The sequence below is a fragment of the Elgaria multicarinata genome, chromosome 9, assembly GCF_023053635.1.
Source record: "Elgaria multicarinata webbii isolate HBS135686 ecotype San Diego chromosome 9, rElgMul1.1.pri, whole genome shotgun sequence".
NCBI classification, from domain to species: domain Eukaryota; kingdom Metazoa; phylum Chordata; class Lepidosauria; order Squamata; family Anguidae; genus Elgaria; species Elgaria multicarinata.
Window position 1 is genome coordinate 700,448 of NC_086179.1, and position 18,158 is coordinate 718,605.

The 18,158-nt window shown below is 58.4% G+C and overlaps 2 protein-coding genes across 2 annotated transcripts in view; one reads left to right on the forward strand and one right to left on the reverse strand.

Annotated features, from left to right (window-relative positions):
- The window catches only part of SND1 (staphylococcal nuclease and tudor domain containing 1), a 225,939-nt gene that overhangs the window by 182,277 nt on the left and 25,504 nt on the right, over window positions 1-18,158 (forward strand). The window lies entirely within an intron of this gene.
- Window positions 10,048-12,111, reverse strand: LRRC4 (leucine rich repeat containing 4). Its single transcript, XM_063133657.1, has one exon. The coding sequence runs from the start codon at window positions 12,070-12,072 to the stop codon at window positions 10,123-10,125; it is 1,950 nt and encodes a 649-aa protein (XP_062989727.1). The 5' UTR covers window positions 12,073-12,111; the 3' UTR covers window positions 10,048-10,122.

Consider the following 18,158-nt stretch of genomic DNA (forward strand, 5'->3'; position numbering starts at 1 on the left):
GGCATATTGTTAAACTATGGAATTTGCTTCCACAAGATGTAGTGATGGCCAGCAACACGGGTCACATTGTTTACTTGGACTTCCAAAAGGCTTTTGATAAAGTCCCCCACTAAAGACTCCTGAACAAACCTAGTACTCATGGAATAAGAGGAGAGGTCCTCTTATGGATCAGCAACTGGTTAGAAAATAGAAAGCAGAGAGCAGAAATAAATAGTCAATTCTCCCGATGGAGAGAAGTAAATAGTGGAGTCCCACAGGGATCAGTATTGGGACCAATTCTTTTCAACTTGTTCGTAAATGATCTGGAATTAGGAGTGAGCAGTGAAGTGCCCAAGTTTGCCGACAACACCAAATTATTGAAGGTTGTTAAAACACAAAGGCATTGTGAAGAGCTCCAAGGGGATCTCTCCAAGCTGGGAGAGCGGGCGTCCAAACGGCAGATGTGGTTCAATGTAAGCAAGTGTAAGGTGATGCACGTTGGGGCAAAAAAAACCACCCCAACTTCAAGTATAACCTAATGGGATCTGAGCTGGTGGTGACGGAACAAGAAAGAGATCTTTAGATTGTGGTGGAAAAGCTCGATGAAAATGTCCACCCAGTGTGCAGCTGCTGTAAAGAAGGCGAACTCCATGTTAGGCATTATAAGAAAAGGTACTGAGAATAAAATGGCCGGTAACATCCTGCCCTTATACAAATCTATGGTGCGACCACACTTAGAATACTGTGTACAATTCTGGTCACTACACCTGAAAAAAGGATATAATAGAACTGGAAAAAGTGCAGAAAAGGGCAACTAAAATGATGAAGGGGCTGGAGCATCTCCCCTATGAGGGAAGGTTACATCAACTGGGATTGTTTAGCTTGGAAAAAAGGAGGCTAAGGGGAGACATGATAGAGGTGGAGAATGTGGATAGGGACACATTTTTCTCCCTCTCTCAAAATACTAGGACCCAGTGGGGTCATATCCCACGAAGCTGATTGGTGGGAGATCCAGGACAGATAAAAGGAAGAAGTTCTTCACACAGCCCATAGTTACATTATGGAACTCACTATGATTTATTTATTTATTGCATTTTTATACCGCCCAATAGCCGAAGCTCTCTGGGTGGTTCACTACCACAAGATGTAGTGATGGCCACTGATTTGGATGGCTTCAAAAGGGGGTTGGATAAATTCCTGGAGGCGAAGGCTCTCCATGGCTACTAGCCCTGTGCTATCTCCAATATTTGAGGCAGTAAGCCTGTGTGCAGCAGTTGCTGGGGAACATGGGTGGGAGGGTTCTGTTGCACCATGTCCTGCTTTGTTGGTCCCTGGTTGACAGCTGTTTGTCCACTGTGTGAACAGAGTGCTGGACTAGGTGGACCCTTGGTCTGATCCAGCATGAGGGCTCTTCTTATGTTCTTAAAAGGGGATTGGACAAATACATGGAGGCAAAGGCTATCCATGGCTACTAGTTCCTGATGGCTGTCTGTTGCCTCCAGGAACAGAGGCCATCTGCCTCTGTATGCCAGTTGCTCTGGAACGGAAGTAGGAGGGTGGACTTGCACCCATATCCTGCTTTTTATTTATTCAGTTAGTTATTCAGTTATTTATCTACTTCTCCATATATGAAACTGATTCCAGAGTGGTGAACATAAGAAATAAATAAAAAGATTAAAACAACACATTAAAAACGAAATGCCAATAAAAACCGTGGCTACCAATTTAGGAATGCTTCCTGGAATAGAGCTGTTTTCAGAAGGTGCTGGAAGCCAAACAGTGTTGGCGCTTGCCTGACCCCCAGGGGCAGGGAGTTCCAAAGAAAGGGGCCACCACACTGAAGGCTCTTCTCCTGTGGACTTCAATCACTGTTGTAAACCACCCAGAGAGCTTCGGCTGTGGGGCAGCATATAAATTTAATAAATAATATCAGGCCATAGGTCCATGTGGAACCACCAGGAGCATGTTCTCGGATGACCTCGGTGACCAGGTGGGCTGCTAAGGGAGAAGGCCCTCTCCCAGGTGTCCTGGAAAGCCTGCAGGCTTTCCACAGCCATCCACTGTAGGAACAGGATGTTGGGCTAAACAGACGTATTGCCTGGCACCGACTTCATTCGCTGCCTATTCGTTTACAGCAGGGTCGGTCACACGCTGCCCTCCTCTACTTTGCAGGGTTCATTTAAAGTGCTGGTCCCAACTGAAAGCCCTGGGACCTGTCTGCCTAGTAGACCGTCTGCTCCCCTCTGGATGGGCCTGGGCCCTAAGGTTGGGCCTTGCCCTCTACCTCATCGCGTTGAGCTGCTAGGCGAGGGGGCACAAGAGGCGGGGCTTTTTCGGTTGTGGTGCCCATCAGCACTGGACCCCATGCTGTGAACAAGGTTGTGTTGTTGTTGTTGTTATTATTTGCATTTTTATACCGCCCAATAGCTGAAGCTCCCTGGGCGGTTCACAAAAACTAAAACCATTCAAAGTATAAAACAAAGAGTATAAAAACATGATATAAAATACACATTAAAAACTGATTAAAAACATACCATACATGATTAAAACGTCTTTAAAATTATTATTATTATTATTATTTATTTATATAGCACCATCAATGTACATCCTTATGGCTCCGAACCCTCCTGCTCCTGCTATGAGTATCTTCTCTTCCCTTTGAATCCAGCCTTTCGGCTCATTCCCTTGACCCCACTCGGGGTCTCCAGTCTCCTTCTGCTTTGGCACTGGGCAAACCACTGCTCTGGCCCCGCGGCTGCCGGATGAGGAAGGTCAGCAGCATTATGAGCAGAGGTGGAAACGAAGCCCTGGGTGGGGCCCAGGTGTGAGTGGGGCTGCCTGCTTCGAGCATGCGCACGCTCCCTCCGGCTTGCTCCGTCGAAAAAAGGACAACCTGAAACTCGTAACAAGGCAGAAAGGCCCACCTTCGGGCTCCCCACAGGACGGTTGAACTTAGAAGAAACACAGTGAGGCGGGTGTGTGTGTGTGAGGCGGGCCGAATGCTGCGTCTTCGTGAAGGAACGGGCAGAGAGAACCAGGGGCGGCAGGGTTGCGGGCTCAGGCCCTCCACAAGGGAGCAGGGTGGCCTCCCGTGCCTCTCGTGTCCTGGCCTTCCAGCCAACGTCCTGCGGGCCGCCTTCGCTTCCTCAGCGGCCCACGAGCCTCCTTCCTGCAAGGACTCTGAGCTGCCTGCCCAGGACGCCTCCCTCTCCTTCTCCCCCTCCCCCTCCCTCCCCAAGACCCCCCATTTCTAGGACGGCTGAGACCCCTCCCCGTTCACCTCCATCCCCAGCGGAAAGGAAGCCTCGGGGCACCGTTGGCTTGTCTTTCTCTCAGACCCTGCTCTGCTCTCCCTCGTGGTTTAAATGTAGGTCATGAGCTCTTGAGGACGCAGTGGTCTGCCTTTCCCCTCCCCTTCCACATGGTCTCCTTGTTCTATAACATCCCATGTTCCTTGATGATGATAATGATGATGATGATACACCATGTGGCCAATAGCTTTTATGGCGCAGGAAAAGGGCCTGTCCATGGTTAGATGCCAAGAGAGCCAAGAAGGGAGCCCCCACGTGCCGCTCTGCCCTCTGGAGGCAAACCGGGATGGACAGCTGTCCCCATCGTGGTCATGTGGCTGACCACTCCTGAAGGCAGCGCCTTGGGCCAGCCAGACCGTTGGCCTATCCTGTCCAGAGTTTTTCTTAGGGTGGAGACAGATTCGAGTGAACCTGCTTCGTCATGTCATGAGCTGCCCCGGCCTCTTTGCTGCCTTGGCCCGCTCCTGTCCAGACTCAGGTGTCCTTTCTGTTTGGTCATGGAAATGTGGCCACCATTGCACTTTCAGTGCGTGGCCATTGTTGGAATGAGCAGACGGAGGGAGGGAGGGAGGGAGGGAGGGAGGGAGGGAGGGAGGGAGGGGGGAACCGTCCTTGTTACAGCGGTGGTGAATGAACCCTGTTGCGTCCTTCTGCCATCCCACTTCTTGAAAAACCATGCCAGCTTCAAGGAGGGAGAGCTGAGAGACGTCCAGGGACAAACCTAGATGCTTGGGGGTTCACACAGTAGCTGGCCACGCGCTGTGGGATCTGTAGCTGGGGGCCAAAACTAGGGTTTGTTTTGCACTGCTTGGCACGCGAACAGCCTAAAATTCACAGGAGCCCTTAAAAATTAGTGGCTGAGGGGGAGGGAACAGCCTTCCTCCTCCCCAATCTCTCTGCCCCCCCCAATAGGTGTTTGATTTTTTTGGTGTGCAGGACTTTAGACCAAGCTTGCACAAGGGCAAAGCCTCCCAAGTTGTGCTGATAAAAATGCAACCCCCAGAACCAGAGATTTAAAACCGTAGATAAAAGCTTACAGAGGGGTGGGCAGTTGTGTTCGCTTATTGCCGCAAAAACAACCGAAGAGTGTGGTGGCACCTTAAAGATTAACACTCCTATTCTGGCATAAGCTTTTGTGGACTGTATGCACAGAATTCATATACATGAAACTCTCTGTAATACGACATGTGCCTGACGGGCTCCATAGGTCATTGGTTCCATTGTGGTACCTGACCCATGAATGAGGGAGGCTGTGGGCTCTCCCACAGTACGACAATGGAACCCATGACCTAGGGAGACTGTGGGCTCTCCCACACTAGAGGCCTTCAAGAGGCAGCTGGACAGCCCTCTGTCAGGGATGCTTTAGGGTGGATTCCTGCATTGAGCAGGGGGTTGGACTCGATGGCCTTATGGGCCCCTTCCAACTTTGCTATTCTAGGATTCTAAGAGAAGGGGTGGTGGACAAATGAAGGTGCAGTGCGTCCTGTGGGTCAGAACTCAGGGCAAGAGGTGGGGTGCCAGGCGGTTTTGGGTGCAAAGAGAGACATGGCTAGATTCACCTGGTAGGATGCCTGAGCATTTCTCCCCTTGGCGGCCCTGTGGCTCTCAGGGTCCCAGGAGTTGGGCTGCCACCCTCCACCCCTCCCCAACTCCCACTTCCCCTCCTGGCTGTGTGGCTCCTGGGGCCTTTGCCCCCTCCCTGTGGATGCGTGTCTATATGGGGGGCGCGGGGGGGGGATTGCACAGTAGGACACTGACACTCCTGCCAAGTCGGTCGCCTCAGTTCTGAACTAATTGCGGTGCCTTAATTGCCTGTTTGAATGTGTAAATGTGGATCTGAAGCACAACTAGTTTCATCCTTGCCTCGTTTGTTTTACTGCTTTAGTAATGCTGATTATAATTATTATGGATGGTTTTGATGTTTGTTGTGATTTCCTAGTTTTGCTTTGTTTGGGGACGGGGCAACAGAAACATGTAATCAACAGCAGGGCGAGTGAGGAGAGGGCCGGTGGGGGGCAAAGGGGCTGGCCGGGGGGGGGGGGAGTGTGGGTGGGTGGGTGCTGCTGCTGCTGCTGCTGCACTACGCGCCTCTCCAGACCCCTTTGCGGCCCTTCCCACTTTGGAGCAACTGGGCAGGCGGTGCAATGCCCTGCCAGCCTCCGCCTGCCCCGTGGCCAGGCCGCCCTCGCCTCGCTGCAGGGCCCCCTTCGTGCCCCTGGCCCCACAGGCCTCCTCTCGCCCACGGGGTCAGAGCATGTGGCTTTTAGGCCCTGCGACCCTCCTGCGGTGCAGGCTTGGAGGTTGTGCAGCAGGAGGGCCCAGGGCCCCTCCCCTCCCACCTGCCGGGCCTCGCGCACCAAGTCCCTGGGCCACTCTCTTGGCTCCCCCCAAAGTTACCCCCCAGCCGGGCTCCACCCCGTCCTTGGCAGGGATTTGTGCCTAGAGGTGCAGCATGGACCCGGCCTGCTGGCCGGCTCTGCTGTTGCATTTGGCTCTGTCTCTATCCCTCCCTGGAGAACAGCCCCCTCCCCTGGCCTCCCCCTCCGCCACGGGAGCTCCGCACTCTCTGATGCTGATGCCGCCTCCAGCGGCCTCCGAACCTTGGAGAGTATCAGCCGCTGCGCTGCACTTGGTGGGCTGCCAGAGGCCTCCCCCCACATCCATGCATGCATGCGTCCATGCATGTCCAAGCACTGACTGTCAGCTGCAGAGTCAACTTTCAAAAGGCAGAACAGGAGCGTGTCTGTGTGTGTGTGTGTGTGTGTGCGTGTGTGTGTGTGTGTGTGTGTGCATGTGCGTGTGTGTGCGCGTGCGTTTGGCCTCTTCCTATCTCATTTCCCCCTTCTCTCCGTATGATTGGCTGCATTATTTAACTTTAATACCACAGCAAAATTAAAATCTGAGCCCTTCAATCCAGCCAGTGCCGTTCCAGCCCTCTTTTCCGCCCTTCATGCATATTGGGGTGGGGGTGTCTCTTCGAGGGACGGAGAGCTCCAGAGGGGACAGTGTGGCCAGTCTGTGGGTGGGCGGGGGGGGCGAGATGGGGACCTGCAGAAAGCGCCCCAAGCACATGCCGAGTTTGTGGTTGAGCTGCAGCTGGAATCAGAGCGGTGCGGAGCAACGTCTTTGTTAGCGGATGGTTGCAAGTGATGAAAGGATGCCGGCACTGGGCATAAAAGCCAGACTTCTGTTTTCACAGAAAGGCTCTTAGTCTGATAGCAGGAAATGGGGAGGGGGGGGCGTGCCAGGAAGAACCCCTCCTCCCAAAGGGCAACGGCTGCGTTCCACTCATTGGGGGCTATTTGGGCAAAACGGGGGTCTCTGCTGCCTTTTTTGCTCCCCAAGGGCGGCTCGGGGCCCTTTCGTCAGAGTACCACCCTTGGCAGGAGCAGGCCCCACAGCTCAGCCTTATGCTCCTGTGACCCTGTGGGGCAGGGATGGCGCAGCACTTAATTATGCTGTGGCACTGCAAAGAGGAGGGGAGCCGTAGTGGCCGGGGGCGGAGGCGGGGGGGGGGGGCTGGCTGGCCCATGGCTCTCAGTCTACAGAGAAGGGGTACTCAGGCTGGGTGAGAGCTAGTGGTGCTGGAGGAGGCAGCTGGCTGCCTTGATTTGGGGGGGCAGGAAGGTGACCCCCACCTCACCCAGCCCTGTGGTGAATGGAGCTGGAGCCCCCTGGTTTGGCAGGCAGGCTGCCCGGTGTGGGGATGGGATGGGATTGCACTTAGATTTGGCTGGAGATGGCTCTCTCCCTGCCAAGGGGGTGGGGGTGGGATCTGTGCCCCCTGGCACGGTGGGGGTGGGGAGGCAGCTCCTCAGCTGGGAGCTGTCCGGACTGGAGGGGGGTCCCTTGCCCTCCTTTTGGAAGGGGCAGAGACTGTTCCCGAGACTGGCTGGCTGTTTGAGGGAGGCCGTCTGCCCTGAGCGGCCATTTAATATTTCAAACAAGGAAGCTGATAAGTTAGGGTGTCCTGAGAGGTGCCCCCCTTCCCTTTTGGCTGCCCCCCCCGTTCTGTCCCTCCCCTGAAACCAGAAGGTTTTCCTGGCTGGCCTGCAGGGAGCAGCAACAACGGCCCAGGAAAGGGTACAGCTTGCAGGGAGATTTCATTGGGGCTGCCCTGCCCTGCCCTGCCCTCCCCCCTCTAATAGCAGAGGGAGCCCCACGAGTGTCCCTGGGCGTGGTCCTAGCAGGCCCGAGATGGGGTGGAAGCACCCTGCATCATCCCCTCCCCCCCCGGCCTCCATCCCTTTGGAAGGGGCTCCTGGTCTTTATTCTCGCCCCCCCACCCCCGCATTCCCCCCTGAGCCCTGCTGCAAATGGCTGCCTGGCCTTGGGCAGGGGCTGACCTGGCAGGGGCAGGAGGGCTTGGAAAGGCCTCTCCTATTCCCCCCACCAACATGTTGTGTGTGTATGTGGGGGGGGGGGACTCTGTTGGTTGGAGAGGAGGAGGCTTCCGCCTAACAGGCAGGCAATGATGACGCTTTAATAGGGGCTGCTGACAGAGCTGGGATTTTAACACCTGGCAGCTACAGCTTGGGGGGAGGGGGGGCTAGCTTTGGACTGAGTCCCTCCCCTCCCCTTCCGCAAACAGATCCCCCCACTCCAACACTGTCCCTGCATCTCAGCCCTCTGCATGCTAAGCCCATCCTGCCCCCCACCCCCACGGGATTTCACTGGGCGTCCGGCTTCAATGGCTCTCAGTGGACAAGTGGGGGAGAAAGAGGGCCGGGGGGTGGGGGGGGGAGGCCTTGATTCCAGGGTTCTGCCCCATCCTCCCATCTGCAAGGGGCGCCTGCACTGGCCATTGTGTGGCTGCGTGTGCTTCCAGGAAAGGTCACTCGACATTATGTATCTTTGAAATGAATCTTTTCGGGCTCCTGATTGTCCCCCCCCCCCCAGAAGTAAAGCCCCTTCTGAATTTCAGCTTTTCAGGCCAGTTTCCCAAATGTTTGGAAATGTCGTGGTTTTGTTTCTGCACAGCCACCCCCCCACCCTGCTCCCCCACTCCCCCGCTTCTGCCCCAGTTGTGGCATTCAGTGTAAACCTTTAGGGACATGGCATTATTAAAAACTTTAACAATATTTATTAAAATACAAAAATACAGATGTCTCAGATTTACAGTCAGATTATTCTGGCTTTTGAATTGTTGTCCTTACCCTCACCCCCCCCACCCCCGAAGACTGCAACCCCTTTTGACCAAATCACCAGCTTCCACACTGAAATGAGTAACCAAAGCCAGGAGGAGGAGGAGGAGGAGGAGGAGGAGGAGGAGGCTTTCAGCAGACCAAAAAGAAGCGGGCTGCATCCTGCCACCGCCGTGGGATGTGGTGGGAGAGGGGCAGCCCCAGCCCCCAGCCCCACCAGGCCAGTTCCCCACATTGTTCTCTGTGCTGGCATCTCGAGAAGTGGGGCGGGGGGGGGGCTGCAGTGGGCCCTTCGCTCACTCCGCTGGCGGCTGGCTGACACGGATGGGGATGGGGCAGCTCAGACCCCCGCCGCCTCCCTTTTTGGGAGAGGAGGAGTCACAGGCCCCATAGGGGTGAGGAGGGAAGGGAGAGCCCCATTTCTCAGCACCAAGTCCTTCCTGCCCCTCCCTCCCTCCCTCCCCCCCCTCCCTCCCCCACCACTTGTCCCCTCGAGGGAAGGAATGAACAAAAAGCACTGAAGAGGTTCACAGTTCTACAATCATATGTCAGGCTGCCCACCGCTGTGGCCGGCAGACCAGCACCCGGAGCGGATCCAAGGCCCTCCTCCGTCCAGCAGGTGCATCCCCCGCCCCCACAACCCCCCCGGCCCGCCTTCTCCCCCACCCCACAAAGCCAAAAGCTGGCTTGCGCACCGGGCCCTGCGCACCGCGGGTTAAAGGGAACCGCAGGAATGTGGTGCAGTGAGAAACCACCAGCTGGCTGGCCTGAGCACAAAGCAGCCTTTCCTTCCTCTCAACCACGGGGATGATGGGGAGCGTGCCAAGAGCGCTCTGCCCCGCTGCCCACTGGCAGCCACTGGGGGCTCTGCCACCCCACCCCCCACATGGTCGGCCACACTCCTGCCACACGTCCTCAGGGAGGAGCAGGTGCTTGCTGGTTTAAAAAAAAAATTTTTTTTTGCAGTCTGATACAAGTATTTCATTCTCTTCTGGCAAATGTCTTTTTTTTAAAAAAAAGAAAATAAAGAAAAATGACCTTTTTATTGCATTTGTAACGTTTTGGCACAGAACACACTCCTGGCGCCTTTCCCTTTTTTAGTAAATAAGGTAACTGTAAATATGGGAGCTTCATTCTTCCTGGGCTTTAAGAAAAGAAGCGTCTCTATAGAAACAGGGTTGTTTTTACTGCATTCTAAGTAACATCTTCTAAAAAGGACAAATCCCCCCCCCCTTTGCTACTCCCTGGTTTGGGGATTTTCTTTTTTTATCTTCCCCCATTGTCTTTGTGGGGTTGTTTGTTTGTTTGTTTGTTTTCTGGTGGGCTCCCTCCCCCCCCCCTTTTTGCTTTAAATGCGTCTTTTACCGGAGAAAAGTCACAATGGCAAATTCTGTCTCTTTCGCTTGGTGGTGGTGGGAGGGGGGAGGGGATTTCTTGTAGCTGTTGCCTCCTTTTAAATAGAACTTACATGTTAGAAAATAGGGTTTTCTTTACGTTTTTAATATAATCTGCTTCTCTTTTCTCAGCCCAAAGACTTAATATATAAGCATATACAAGGGGGGAAAAACCGCCCACCCGCCACCCCACCGTCTCTGTACAAAAGTTGATCTCTGATGTTTCAGTTTTGTGCATTCTATTGCATTTTGTTTGTTTGTTTAAAATAATTTCTTGAGGGTGGGGGGGAGGAGTCAGATTTGAGTTTCCTGCACTTTCTCCTTGGGGTGGGTCTGAATTATATAAGGTTCTGCAATAGTAGTAACCGTGGGGTGCAGTGAGTTCCCCAAACAGTTTTCTGTCCAGTGGGCCCCGTGTGACGGTTTGTAGGTGTTGTAGTTAATGTGGTCATGAATAGCTGGCAGTACAACTGCCCCCTCACCTGATACAGCTGACGTGGCGGTGGCGGCCGCCGCTGCCGCTGCCGAGGCCGGAATGTCCTCATCCACCTGGATGATCTCCACAGTCCTGGCGGCCGCCACGGTGCTCCGCTGCTGGTGCCTCTTGCGAAGTTTGTAAAAGACGATCAACATGGCCGCCGCCAGCAACGTCACGGCCACAAAGCAGCCGATGATGATCTTGGTGGTCTTCATCACCTCATCCAGGCTGGTCTGCATCTTGTCGTTGTTGTCCGAGGCGGGGTCTTGCCGGGGCGTCTTGGTGGTCTGGATGAGCACGGTGGTGGTGGTGGTGTAGGCCGGCTGGTACCCCGTGGACGTCGTGGGCACCGGCTTGGTGAACTTCGGGAAGATGTTTTCGGGCGAGGTCTCCGTGGTCTCCACGGTGACGGTGGTGAAGAAGCTGTAGTTGGAAGTGTTGAGTTCGGCCGTGCTCACGTTGAGGTAGGCCGAGGCGTTGGAGTTCCCCGCCACGTTAGTGACCATGCACGTGTACACCCCCGTGTCCGTGAGGAGCACTTGGGAGAAGTTCAAGGTGCCGTCGTTGAGGACGGAGATCCGCGGGTGGTGGGACGCGTGGCTCAGCACGGTCCCGTTGGGCAGCAGCCACCGCACCGAGGACATGGGCGGCGTCCGGCACCTGAGCTCGGCCACCCTCCCTTCCGAGATGTTGAGATCCCGGGGGGCGTCCATGATGAAGGGCGCCGAGCACTGGAAGGCGGCCTGGTCCACCTCCACCAGGAACTTGCCCCGCATGTGCAGGGGAGCGTGGCAGCGCCCGCAGCAGGTGGAGTTGGTGGGGATGTACTCCCGCAGCCACCAGGAGAGCCACAGGACGTCGCAGTCGCAGCTCCAGGGGTTGTGGTGCAAGTGCAGCTCCACCAGGTACCTGAGCGGGGCAAACAGGTCGTGGGGCAGCGAGGTGAGGTTGTTGTGGGCCAGGTTGAGCTCCACCAGGGCGGTCAGGTCGTCGAAGGCGTTCCTCTCGATCAGGCTGACCTGGGAGCTCATGACCCACAGCTTCTTGAGCGACCGCAGGCCGCGGAAGGAGCCCGGCTGGATGGCGGGGAAGTTGTTCCCCGACATCTCCAGCTCCTCCAGCCCCACCAGCGGCGTGAGGTTGGGCATGTCCCGGATGCCGCACATGCCCAGGTTCAGGTACTTCAGGTTGTGCAGCCCCTCGAAGGCCCCCTCGGAGACGTACTTCAGCTTCTTGAGCTCGCCCAGGTCCAGGCGCAGCAGGGAGGGGACGCGGTTGAAGGCGTAGGACGAGATGCTCTCGATGGGGTTGTTCCGCAGCCACAGCTCCCTTAGCCGGGACAGGTACTCAAAGGCCCCGCTGGGCACCACCGTTAGCCAGTTGTCGAAGAGCTCCAGCGTGTTGAGGCTGGCCAGGCCGTTGAAGGCCCCCACCTCGATCTGCCGGATGGCGTTGCGCCCCAGCTGCAGCACCTCCAGGTGGTGCAGGTGGCGGAAGGTGTCCGCCTGCACCCGCTTGATGCTGTTCTCCATCAGGTTCAGGTGCCGCGTGTTGGAGGGGATGCCCGGGGGCACCTCGGCCAGCCCGCGCCGCGTGCACACCACCTTGCTGAACTGGTTACTGCACGAGCACACGGAGGGGCAGCTCTGCGGCCCCGCCACGGCCGCCACTGCGCACGCCAGCCACGTTTGCGCCACGAGGTAGACCAGGGCGAGCGAGGCGGCGTTCCAGGCGTGGTGCACAGTTGCCTGCCACAAGAGCCTCATGGTGTGGCACGTTCATAATTCACCATCGTTCGGGACTTGGCATCGAATCCAAAACTGCCCCCTCCCCCCCTCCGCCTCCACCGCTAGCCCGGCTTCCGTGCGCGGCAGCCGCTGCCTCTCTCCATCCGAAATGGGGGCCGGGAGCACCGGGGGGGGGGGCGCGGGCGGGAGGGGGCAGGCGGGCGCCGACCCCGCGCTGCGGTCCGACGGGCAGCCCCGCAGGCTGCGAGGCGTCGGCGTGGGCTCCTCTGCTCAGCCTGGGCGCGCCATGCCCGCTTGGCTGGCTCGACTCCGGGATTCAGCAGGGCGCGGGGCGGGGGGGCAAAATGGTGCCTACTCAATCCTGGCCAGCCCGCCAGAGCGAGCAGGTGGCGGCGGCGGCAGCAGCGCGGCCTGGCCGGCGAGGCAGCGGCATAGCAGGGGCCGGGGGCCCGCGAGAGCGTGCCCGGGGCCCGCGGCGGCGGCGGCGGCACTTGGCAGGCGCGTCCTTGGGCGCGGGGCGGCGGCGCGGGGCTGACGGCGCGGGGGGCGCTGCTCCATGGCCCGGCCCGGCTCCTCCGGCGGCGGCGGCGGCGGCGGCGGCGGCTGCTCTCCCCGTCCTCGTGGCCCGCCTGGCCCTGGCCCGGCCCGCGGGGAGCGCCGACTCCGGCCGGCCCGGCCTTACGCGGCTCCCCCGAGCCTCCGCGGCGGCGGCGGCGCTGGCAGCGCGCGGGAGCTCTCGGCGAGGTGGCGGCGGCGGCGCTGGCGGCGGCCGGGAGCCCCCCGGGGCGCGGCGGGAGAGAGTTGCGGCACCAGCTCGCTGCTGCTGCTGCTGCTGCTGCTGCCGCCTTCAGCGAAGCCTCGGCGGCCCCTCGACTGCGGCGGCGGCGGCGGCGGGGGGAGGAGGCGGGGGCGGAGGCGGCGGGGCGCGAGCGGGGGCGGCGGCGGCGGCAGAGGAGCAGCCCGGGACCATCTTCCGCGGGCGCCCGCGCGGCTAGCGGCGGCCCCCCTCTCGCCTCCCGGGGCTGGCGCAGGCAGCAGCCGCCTGGGCTGCTCTCGCATCCTTTTGTCCTTCAGTCAGAGCGCGAGTGTGCCGCCGCCGCCGCCGCCGCTGCCGCTGCTGCTGCTGCTGACGCATCGTGTTCTCGGGCAGAGCAGAGCGTGATGCAGCCGCCGCCGCCGCCGCCGCCGCCGCGCGCTCGCGGGTGTCAGCAGCGCCCCCCCCCCCCGCCGGCTCCCCTCCCCTCCCCTCCCCTCCCCTCCAGGGGTTAAGGGGGAAGAAGGCGCCCAGCCAGCGGCGCAGCCCTTTGCTGAGCTCAGCTTCCCCGCGGCCAGGCAGAGCGGCGGGACGGGCGGCCAGCGAGCCCAGGCGGCGTCGGGCGGCGGCGGCGGCGTCCTCTCTGGGCAGAGGGCCCCTTGCAGAGGCGGCCGGCTCGCGCCCCCTCGCGCCCTTGCGCGCCTCCTGGAGCTCCGCTGGGTCAGCTGCAGGGGATGGGGGGTGGTCCCCGGAGGCAAGAGGTGTGTGTTGTTTTGGGGGGGGGCGGTGGAGGGTGGCTGGTAGTGCAAGTGGGGGAGGGGAGGGGAGGGGTGTCCCCGGGAGACGCGCTCTCGTGTGCACAGCTAGCTTCTGGGTCCGCGGTTGCCTGCCGCCCCTCCCCCTTGCTGCCTTCCCAGCCGAAAAGCGAGCCCAGGGGCAGAGGCGCCTGGGAGCCCCATTTCCCACTTAGGGGGTTCTGAGCCTCACTTGGCCAGCTGTGCCCAGAGGTGGGGATCGCTGGGGGCAAAGGAGCCCCTCCTGGGATCAGGCGGTTTGTGCCGCTGGCTGGCCGTGACCTTGCAGCAAGGTCCCTTTGAAGGCTCTCCTCTGCCTGCCTTCCTGGCTGAAGTGCTGGCCTTGCTGGCCCCTTTGGCTGCTGGTCCAGCAGGACACTGGCCACCTTCTGCCCTGGCTGCAGATCCATCCGAGGCTGCTGGCCTCCTGGGAGGGGAGCAGTGGGAGCTGGCTCTGCAGGGGGCAGAGGATTCCCTGTGCCACCCCTGTGCCCATGTCTGCCCCCTTCCTTTGAGCACATCCCGTCCTCCTCGCTCATCCTGCTTGCTTCCCAGCAACGGCTAGGCTGCTCCAGAAATGTGGCACCAGTGGCCCACTCCACACCTGAGTCACCACGATTAGGATGCAGCATGAACCAGAGCATCCGGGTGAACCCCAGGAGGGAGGTTCTGGTGAGGTGGAATGGGCTCTGATTCACATAGAATCCTAGAATAGCAGAGTTGGAAGGGGCCTCTAAGGCCATCGAGTCCAACCCCCCATCTTGTAACTGTGCATTTGGCTCAATGCAGGAATCCACCTCAAAGCATCCCTGACAGGTGGCTGTCCAGCTGCCTCTTGAAGGCCTCCAGTGTGGGAGAGCCCACCACCTCCCTAGGTCATCCTTCTTGAAGTGTCTTAAGAAATATTTTTGTAAGCTGCCTTGAGAGGCTTTTTGGCTAAATGGTGGGATAAAAGTGCTTAAATAAATAAATAAATAAATAAATAAGAGTGGTGCCCAGAACTGGACGCAATACTCTAGATGAGGCCTAACCAGGGCCGAATAGAGAGGAACCAGTACCTCACATGATTTGGAAGCTCTACTTCTATTCATGCAGCCCAAAATAGCATTGGCCTTTTTTGCAGCCACATCACACGGTTGGCTCCTATTCAGCTTGTGATCTACAACAATTCCAAGATCCTCCTCGCTTGTAGTATTGCTGAGCCAAGTATCCCCCATCTTGTAACTGTGCATTTGGTTTCTTTTTCCTAGGTGTAGAACTTGGCATTTATCCCTATTAAATGTCATTCTGCTGTTTTCAGCCCAGCGCTTCAGCCGATCAAGATCACTTTGAACTTTGTTTCTGTCTCCCAGGGTATTAGCTATCCCACCCAATGTTGTGTCGTCTGCAGATTTGATAAGCCTTCCCTTCACCTCCTCGTCCAAGTGATTAATAAAAACGTTGAAGAGCCCTGGGCCCAGGGCGGAGCCCTACGCTACCCTGCTCATTACCTCCCCCCATCCTTGAAAGCCCCCAGCCCCGGCTTTCTCTGAGGGTAGATCTCATCCTTGCGGTAAAGCCCTTTCTGCAGGTGGTTTGTGAGTGAGGGGTCCTTGGCAGCGGGGAGGCGCTGGGATCTGCAGGGTGGCAAGTGGGCCCAGGGCAGCTGTGTGCACCTTCTGGCGGGGGTGGGGGTGGGCTGCCTTTGTTGCCTGCAGGGTGACCAGAGGCAGGAAGTGTGTGCCCTGGCCCCAGATCTCTCCTGTTAGAGAGAGGGAGCGAGCAGGGGGGCATCCCTGGGTGCTGATCCGCAGCCCTGTCACCCAGCCAGAGGGCAGCCATGGCGGCCTTCTGTTTGCTGGGCTGCAGGCTCAGATGGGCCACACGCATGCGTTACTGCTGAGGCAGGGTGAGGGGCGGGGCGGGGGGGGGGCGGTCCATTATTCCCTGGCAGGGCCATCCGAAGCTGGCTGATGCTCTGTGTGTGTCTGTTAGTGCCTTGGTTGGAAGCTGCCTGCCGATGGCCTGGCTTACTGTCAGCCCCCCCACCCCTCACCCAAGCAAAGTGAGGCCTCACTCTTGTGCGCCTCACAACTCCACTGAGGAGCTGGTGGCTGCTTTCAGTATTGCAAGCCCCTGCTAGTTGAAGGAGTTGCAAGGGCAGGATCCATCCATTTGCAGAGCAGGTGTTTAGAGATCGGCCGTGGCATCCAAATGGAACCTCCACATTCAGAGACTGAATACCTCTGATTACCAGGTGCAGCTAGCAGGTGGGTGTGGGTGTGGGTGTGGGTGTGGGTTTGGGTGTCTCCACACACTCTGTGCTTCCTAGAGACATTTCACAGCTGCCTCGGACCTTGCAGGAAGGAAGCTACTCGATCACGTGTTCAGGTCCAGCAAGGCGGTGACAGGGGAGGCCTGGCTCCAGGGTCCCGCGTGGGTTGGATTCTGCTTTGCCTCAGGGAGAGTTGGAGGTGGCAGCATGGCTGGGAAACGCAGAGGGAAGGGGCGTGCACCCCTGTGGTTCCCGAACAAGCCCACAAGGCAGGGTCCTGGGTCCCTTCTTTGCTGAACTCCATTCCCACAGAGCGTACCCCTAAGCATGTACAAAGTGCCTTTCAATCCTCACTCAGTGTCCAGGGACATGCCCTCCCTAAAGGCATCGAATGATCAAAGCGAAACTTTATCTTTGCCTGAACCGCCCGCCCCACCCCACTTTCTCTGAGTGACCTGGGAGAGCGCTCTCTCTCTCTTTCTCTCTCTTCCCCAGCCGAAGGGGTCACATACTGAAAAGCCTCCTGCTGAATGCCCAGCTGCCACCGCTGCCATTGTGGCTCCAGGGTCCCGTGTGGGTTGGGCCTGGCTTGGGGCTCCTTGACCTGCTGCATTCTCCTTTGGGAGGCGGCCATTTCTCAGTGTGAGCCTTTGGGAAGCGGCCAGGTGCCTGGCCTTGCACCTTGTGGGGCTTTATGAATCTGTAGGGACATGGGCAGCAGCCTTATCCGGGTTGCCGGACCCCAGCAGGATCCAAGGGCTTAGCTGCTTCCCCAGCAGAAAGGAGAATATAGGAGCTGGGCGAGGGGGTGGGGGGAAAGGGAGGTATATGGGGTGTTCATCTAATCATGGGCTCAAGTGACAGGAAGCCAGATTCCGGCTGGACGTCAGGAAAAACTTCCTGACTGTTAGAGCAGTACGACAATGGAACCCATGACCTAGGGAGGTGGTGGGCTCTCCCACACTAGAGGCCTTCAAGAGGCAGCTGGACAGCCCTCTGTCAGGGATACTTTAGGGTGGATTCCTGCATTGAGCAGGGGAGGTTGGACTCGATGGCCTTAGCTCTACTAGGCCTCCACCTCTGCTATTCTAGGATCCTTCTAGGATCTAGTCCAGCTTTTCTTCAAGAGTGCCCAGTGAGATGTCACCAGAAACCTCAGGAGCCTTGAACGCCTGTGTTGGGGAGGGGAGGAGATGTCCAAAAGGCAAGCCACTCGTGGGAAGCCAGGCGTGGCCGGGCATCTCGCCTCGCTGTTGTGGCCGGTGGAGCCCTGGATCCAAGGCGTTCCAACGCGCCTGGTCTTTGCAGCCGTTCCACCTCCTGGGCGTGTGCAGTTCAGCCTGGCCACCTCACTGCCCCACCCTTGCTCCGTTTTGCCCTTGAGGTTGGCGCTCGCTCTCCCCACGAGGCCGGCCGGATGCCTCCCGCGCACACTGCCTGAGCCGTGGCTGCACCAGAGTGTGGCTAATCTGAACTGATTTCTGAAATTAAACGCCTTGCTCGCCCACCGGCGGAACGCTCTCTGCCTGGCTATTGTATTGGCTTCCCTGGCCAAGCCCTGCGGGGGTCCTGGGGCCTCCCTCTGCCCGATGGCAGCTCTGCTTTCTCTGAGGCCCGGGCCCCGCTCCCTCGGCGCAAGCCTGCAGCGAAGCTGTTCGTCCGCCCTCTGTGCCCCCTGCCCGGGGGAAGCTCTTTTTCCTCTGGGGCCCTTCCAGGCCGTGCGAGGAAGATTTCAAGCGCAGGCCGTTGCAAGCGTGGAGGGTGCTTTGGATGCAGGTTCCTGGCTGTGCAGAGACTGGTACAGGATCTCCTGGACACCCTTAGAGCCTGGACCACTTAAGATCGGATGAAGGGCTGGGCTGGATCAGGCAAGAGGGCTCTCTGGACCAGGCTTCTGTTCCCACAGTGGCCAACGCGGTGCCCATGGGAAGGCCATGAGCAGGATAGGAAGGCCACAGCACCCTCCCGCCCATGTTCCCCAGCGGCTGGTGTACAGAGGCATACTGCCCCTTGCTAGTGGTAGCCATCAGGACTCTAGTAGACATTGATAGCGTTCTCCTCCTCCTCCTCCTCCTCGAAGCTGTCTGGATTCTAATATTATGAGAGAGGGGGCAGGGGGATGCCTGCCTGCCTGCCTGCCTGCCTTCCTATCTACTGTCTCCACACCTTGCATCATTTTAGGAGAGGACTAGGCAAGCTCATGGAGGAGAAGGCTAACACTAGTCATGGTGGCTACACCTCGCCTCCCGTGCCAGAGGCCGTCTGTCTCTCGGTCCCAGCTGCTGGGGCTCATGGGCAGGAG